This window comes from Suricata suricatta, chromosome 13 (genome assembly GCF_006229205.1).
Source record: "Suricata suricatta isolate VVHF042 chromosome 13, meerkat_22Aug2017_6uvM2_HiC, whole genome shotgun sequence".
Taxonomy (NCBI): Eukaryota; Metazoa; Chordata; class Mammalia; order Carnivora; family Herpestidae; genus Suricata; species Suricata suricatta.
Window position 1 is genome coordinate 1,533,166 of NC_043712.1, and position 6,533 is coordinate 1,539,698.

Consider the following 6,533-nt stretch of genomic DNA (forward strand, 5'->3'; position numbering starts at 1 on the left):
GGGGGGGGGGGGGGGGGGGGGGGGAGCGCCCCTCCCCGGAGTGCGGGGCGTCCGCGAAGATGAGGAGTGCACGGGGACCAGGAGCTCACCTGCCCCCGGGTGGGCAGAGCAGGAGGAGCTCCCGAAGGAGGAAGGCAAGACAGAGACAGCCAGGGTCGAGGGAACCACCTGCCAGAGCCGGGGGTGTGGGGAGGGCGGCTGCCTGGCGCTGGAACTTGGATGCAGAGCTGGATGTCCAACAAATTTTAGTCTTTCGCCAGGGAACGCTCCGAGCGTGCTGCAGGATCCTGCCTGCGCACACAGCTCCTTTATCCTGACCGGCTTCCTCGCCGCTGCCCCCAGCCCCTCCGTCTGACCTCGCAGAGGTGGTACAGGTCTGGACAGGCCCAAGGGCAGGATCCGGAGTAGGCGGAGCACCTGAGGGTCGCTCTGGCTGGCCTACAGGCGATGCTTAACTTACACCGGACTGGTGGGGATCTGCCTGCACGTTCTCCACCCCCTTAAAATGGCGAGTCTGTGAGCAGGGCTGTGGCCCAAGACAGCGTCCTGCCAGCCCCCATTCCTGCGTTCCACAGCTTCCCAGGCTGTTGTGTGTGCACCCAGGAGGGAACGGCATCCTGGCACTTTCCCCCTGGACCATCCTGCCTCCCGCTCTGACAGAGCCCAGTGCCTGCTTCTCGCCAGTAGGCAGGAGCAGGAGGGCACAGTGAGGATGAGCAGGACAAGTTCGGCAGTGGCTTCTGCAAAGCTTTTGACCTGTGGCCAAGACTGGAGGGTCTAGCTGTCCCAACGCTTTTCAAAAATGCAACCACGTGACCGAAGAACTCTCTAATGCTAGAATCCGCAACCCGCGGCTGCGAGGGACACACGTCACAGGCTGGCCGCCGAGGTGAGGCCCAGGCGGCGGTGTTCGCAGTCCGCCTGACCCCACAGGCCGTGCACTAAGGCTGGATTTATAGCACAGATCACCCAGGACGAAAGGACGCCGCACGCCCTAAGATCCGGAACAGTACTAGGTTTCTTTAGCACAAAGAACTGGTTAAGTCACCAAAAGAGGAACAGTTCACGTGAGTTTTACAATTTATTAAATAGGGAAGCTGCCCGTTGAAACAGAAGAAAATTTATTTTTAGAAAATAACACCTAGAGGAAAATGGCCAGAAAGGTGTAGAGTGCGTGTCGTGCCTTCCCGACTCAGCCAGCAGCTGGACCAGTACCTCGGGAGTCACCGAGCTGAGCAGGAAGGCTCCGCCCACACCCCAAATCCCTGAATTCCAAACTTCCTCGTGCCAGCTGCCGCTCAAAACAGGTATCAAAACCCTCCAGCCAAAGCAGCTTTTCAAATCTGAGGGCCCACAGGTGCGTTTAGATGGTCCCGCACAGTGGCGAGCCCATGTGGCCTGGGACCCCCTCGCCGCCTCGTCTCCACCTGCAGGGGCCGCCCACGAGGCCCCAGGAGCCGACTCTGAGCCAGCCAGGCCACCAAGCGACGTCACAGAGGCACGAGGGTCTTCGGAGGGAGCACGCAGCGGCGGCTCACCTCCCAACCCTCCTTACACTTATTGTACAGTTAACGTTCTGGAATGACAACGAAAAACAATTACAGAACTGCCATTCTCATGTTTAGTAACTTAAAAAAAATCACTGGCTTTCATAGAAACGTCTTCCGATAGAGCAGGAGTCCAGGAAGCAGCAGGAGCTCCCGAGGAAGGGTGGCGTAGAAACCGCCGCTGGCAGCGTGTCGTGAAAAGTACCGTCACTGCGGCCGAAGGCGCACTTCCAAACCCAGCGGGCGGTGGTGTCCGCAGTTCTCAGGATTCCTCTTCCTCACCTTTAATTTCGGAAATCCTGTCTATAGACTTAAGGATTTCGGCAACAAGATTCAACGTTTCAGCTCCAGAAACCAGCTGCCTAAAATGGAAACGTGGATTTCACGGCCGATACTGCGCCTGGCCCATGGCAGCGACAGAAGCAACAGAGCAAAGGAGTTCCAGAGCGAAGAGCAGGTTTGGGGTGGGGGTCCCGGAAGCTGACCCCTCGCTCCTGACATCAGAGCCGCGCGCTGCGCGGGTGCAGGCGGCAGGGCCCCCTGGCCGATGACAGTGCCCGGGTGACCAAGCTAGCCCGCCAGTTGGGTCCGCACCGCGCGGCCTCGGGGTCCCCAGGACGGTCAGGCGCCCTTCTGTTCCCGAGCTGCGTCTGCTGCTCGGGCTGCGGCCACGGCTCGGAACCCTGGCCTACGGGACACCGCCTCCCCGGGGCTGCGAGCCACCTCCCCCGCCGCCCCCCGGCCCGTGCTCCCCGGCGCTCACTTTATGGAGGAGTGGGCGTTGTTCATGACGACCCGAAGGTTCTGCAAGGCCACGTCAGTGTTCTGCTTCACCACCGTCAGGCTGGCGCCCTGGCCGGACCGCAAGGCCTCGTTCTCGCGCCTGAAGTTAGAGACCTGTGCCTGGGGAGGGGGGGGGGCGAGAGCTTTGGCGGCCGCACAGGAAGGCATCTGAAAGGCAGTCCGACTAAAACTGACCCGGCACCCTCAGCAGAGGTGGCGGGGGATGGGGATGGCCCCGCAGAGGCCGCTCTTCCCCCAGGGGCTCTCGGAGGACACGGCCCATCCTGTCCCGCGGTCCGCCCTGGGCGCTCTCCACAGGGCAGAGCAATCCGCACCAGTGTCTGTGTAGTCCCAGCCCCTACAGGAAGTGCGTGCGCCCCTCCTGGTGAGAGAACTGGGGCGGCTGCTTTCACTTAAGGTGAGGGGTGGGGAGAGCCGCAGGGCCCGGATGCAGAGGCTGCAGCCACCAGGTCTGTACCCCTGCCGTTGAATCACCTGGAGCAAGCTTAGTTCCTGCTTCAGTTTTAGGACGTGATTTTCTGCCTTTACAGCCCGTTTCTGTCATAAAAACAAAAACACGGAGGCATTGCTGACCGGCAACGCGGCCGGATGGACGCAGGACGCACGCGGCCCTCTGCCCCCGCCCGGGGGCCTCCGGCTGGCCCCGCCCATTGTGAGGGCCCCCCAGCCTCGTACTGTCATCAGCTCCAGGTTCTGCTCCACCTGCTGGACCACGGCCTCCAGGTCGCGGTAGTCACTCTCCTCCTTCAGCATTTTTGCTTCCAGCTTCCGCTCCAGCGTCCTCACCCTCGGGAGAGAGAAGACCAGGTTGCTGCCAGCTTGTGCACCCAGTTCTCAGAATGTTCCCGGGAGACAGTCGCTTGGGCGAGTGAGATAAAACCCCCGAGACCCCGGTGCCTCGGCGGGAGCCCCAGAGAGGCCCCCAGCGGGCGCTCGGTCACCAGCTCTGCTGTTCTTATCGAGCGTGCTTGGTTTGGGCCTAGCGTTTGAAATAAACTTCCGCTCAGAACACTAGCCACGTGTCTGAACCTGAGGACCTGCACGTGCCGAAGGCCAGACTCGGTTCAACTCCGGTCACTTCGTTATCGATTTTCGACGGGGTCGAGTGTTAGCAGGTGTTTTGAATCGTGGTCCTAACTAAGCGCTTACATACATTTCTGTTTGCGTTTCAGAGAAGCTCTGAACCTCAGTCAGCTTTCTTCTCAGCTTAGAGTTTTCCTCTTTCAGCTGCAGAGAAAGAAAATCCTCATTAGAAACTCTGTGTCTCACTCCAAAGGGGCTGCCCTCTGTCATTCGGTTCTGGAGCTCCCTGGTGGACAGAAACGCTCTGGAGGGTCCGCCTCCGGGCCGCGCACAGAGGACACGCCTGGACGTTCGTGTCTCCTCCTGAGGGCCTCCGGTTATGTAGACCAACTGTACTCGTGACTCTTTTTTAGGGGATGATCCTCTTTAAAAATCTCTTCTAGTCAAAGCGCAGCGAGGGGTTCCTGAGCTGCCACCCGGAGGGGACCCTTTTCCTGAGGGTCTCAACGGCTCGCCCCCCCACAGTGCTTGTCACACATGGGATGAGTCAACGCGGGCACCAGTGCTCACGGGCTCCAGCAGATGGCCGCACCTCAGACCGCCTTGTTCTTGGAGCCAAAACCCGAGGCCCCCGTGGCCACCAGGAGGCTCGGCGTCCTCTGTGAGCGCGTGGCTCACACATGGGTGCCGGCCAGGGTGCCGCCGCAGGGCCCCCTCACTTACTGCTTCGTAGCTTATCTGCAGTGTCCGGAGGTGCCTGTCCCCTACAGAGTCTGGGTGGGCCGCAAAGTCCATGCTGGGGCTCCCCGCCAGAGAGGCGCGGGAGTCGGAGTCACTCAGCGCCCATGGGGGCAGGGTCTCTGGCCCCACCAGCTCCGACGGGGTGGAGAAGAAGGAGCCATATGTGCTGCAGGGCGATGTGCCGGCGGCGCCCGCCCCCGGGGAGCAGGTCTGCTCCACGCTGGACGGCAGGTAGGCCCCGCTCCACCCGCCCTCGTCCTCATCCTCCTCGTCCAGAAGGTCGCCGGCCCCTGTGGGGTCTTCGAAAAACGGCTGCTGGTATTCCAGGCCATAACCCACGGTCTGGGGAGGTGGGGAGTTGCGGCCGAGTCCCAGTGGGTGCCTCACGGGTTCCTAAGGAAGATGGCCAGACCCGCCGCTCAGACTCAGAAGCCACTGGAGGGTCGTCTCCAAGATGCCCACCCCACCTGCCAGGAGCCAGAAGAGCCAGAAAGGGTCCCACCGCTGTTAGCTGGGGCTCCCCCCCCCCGATCCTGCAGGGTCCCCCACATCGGGAGAGAGAGAGGTCTTCTAGGTGGTTTTCTGTGTTGCAAACAACGCCCCGGTTTACCTTTGAGAAAATCCTGTCGTTGGTGGGGTCTTCTCCCAACAGGCCGAGGCTCTTGGTTTTCAGAAATTCTTTGAAGGAGAATGGATTTGCTTCTGCAGGATCTTCGAGCTTGTCATCTGCAACGGTTCACTCGGGTCACAAACCCACAACGTCTCCCGAGACTCGTTAAAAGGGAACTTCCCTATTCGTTTCTTTCTGGAACATCTCAAATCAGGCCCGCCACCCTCATCGTCCCACCAGAGCGCAGTGACGCTGGGAAACGAGAAGGCTGACCGACAAAACAGATCTATTTCCACGTCGCGAATTCTCTCCCACTCCCCCCTCAACCCGTCCCGCGCCTTACTGCGCAGGGGGAGCAGCTGGGGGTCTTTACAAGGGCACCGCACCTCCATCCCGTTAGTTGGCCTGGGCAGGACCGCGCTGGGGGCCGTCAGTTCCAGAGAGCTACAAACTGGGTTTCACTGCCCCCCACCCTTTCCCTGCTCACCCCTCTGCCCCTCCCCTCTGTCTTCTCAACCTCCTTCTCGCTCTTTCATCCACGGTCACCAGAGCCCAGGTCCCAGCCTCGTGTGAGGCTGACTCGCGTTATCCTTGCTCTTGCTGCCTCTCCAGGCCCCTTCAGCGTGACTCCCCATGCCTCTGTCGTCCGCGTGTCCCAGCTGCTCCCGTCCGGCACCCTCTTTCCTCCTACCCTAGGGTCACGATCGAATCTACAGGACTCTACCCCCACCTGGTCTTTAAGGCTCCAGGCACAACAAAATCACTTGATGTCAAATGGGCAGCCCACCATTGGCTGCAGGCTTGGCGTTTTGTGTTGGGCAGGGAGAAAAACGATGGCCCAGCTACTCTACCTCCAAAGTGGGGCTCCTGGGCTCCTGGCAGACCCTGCTTAGGACATTTCCCCTTTCCGTAGCCAAAATCTGCAAAGAAACGTCATTGCCCTGCTGTGATCACCTTAGGGACAACTCTTAACGTGGGGGCTCGGGCACAGTTGACTCTCACTGCGTGGGGCACTTTTAAAACACAAGCCTCGGAGCTCCTGCTCGTGGAGGTAGAACTGTGGACCCGGGCATTTATGATTCAGAAAAAGCTCCCAGTAGGCTCTGATGATCAGTGTGGCTGCACACGTCCACCCTCCTGTGGTGCCCTCTGAATCCCCTCGGGGGTTGCCACTCGTCTGAGACCCCGATGGAAGCACCTAAACTCTCAGTGTGCACCCTGGCCGACAGGCAGCAGAACTGCTTGGGGGAGAACGCGGCCACTGCCCCTACCGGATGAAGGCTCCGTAGCCTTGACCCCCAGCACCTGGAAGGAGGAGATGGCTTGCGGTGTTCCCGCGGGGCACACCTCTCTTTCCTCACTTACCACCATCCTACACCGGAAGTGTCTGTGTTGGGGTGGGGGGAGCAAGGTCAGACTGCGAACTCCAGGCTGGCGGGGGCCTTTCAGCACCTGTGTGTTCCCAGGCGCACGGCGGCACTGAGTGCCCATCGCTGGGTCGAGAGCAGAGCTAATGCTAACGTGGCGCCGGCTGGGGGTCCCTGAGGCTTGTCTCTCACCTGTGTCTCCCACGGAAGCTAGCACCGGACTGGGCACATAGCACATAAACGTCGGCCGAATGCCGAAGAAGTGGGAGTCCAGGCCCCTGCCATGGGGGCGCTCACAGTCTAGCTGGGGGAGACAAGACCGGCGCGCACAGAACGCAGGAGCTGCAATAACAACAAAAGCGATTGGCCGCGCGCTCTGCGCCGCCCGCCTCACCTGGCGCCCGTCCCGGCGGGTCGGGGGCGGCCCCGGGGTCCGGCGTG

General features: G+C 61.0%; 1 protein-coding gene across 1 annotated transcript; it reads right to left on the bottom strand.

Moving 5' to 3' along the window:
* Positions 1 to 1,068: 1,068 nt before the first annotated feature.
* On the bottom strand, positions 1,069 to 6,451 carry ENTR1 (endosome associated trafficking regulator 1). Its single transcript, XM_029920620.1, has 9 exons — positions 6,285 to 6,451; positions 5,577 to 5,645; positions 4,726 to 4,841; positions 4,098 to 4,508; positions 3,505 to 3,578; positions 3,027 to 3,138; positions 2,826 to 2,888; positions 2,311 to 2,450; positions 1,069 to 1,909 (listed from the first exon to the last, which is right to left on the bottom strand). Exons 1-9 carry the CDS (start codon positions 6,328 to 6,330, stop codon positions 1,810 to 1,812), a joined length of 1,131 nt encoding a protein of 376 aa, XP_029776480.1. The 5' UTR covers positions 6,331 to 6,451; the 3' UTR covers positions 1,069 to 1,809.
* Between the last annotated feature and the right edge of the window lie 82 nt (positions 6,452 to 6,533).

Coding starts and splice junctions, on each gene's coding strand:
- ENTR1 (XM_029920620.1), bottom strand. CDS start 6,330: ATGTGCTATGTGCCCAGTCCGGTGCTAGCTTCCGTGGGAGACACAG. Junction 3,139..3,504: donor TCTGAAACGCAAACAGAAAT/GTATGTAAGCGC, acceptor CTCTCTCCCGAG/GGTGAGGACGCTGGAGCGGA. Junction 1,910..2,310: donor AACGCCCACTCCTCCATAAA/GTGAGCGCCGGG, acceptor TTTCCATTTTAG/GCAGCTGGTTTCTGGAGCTG.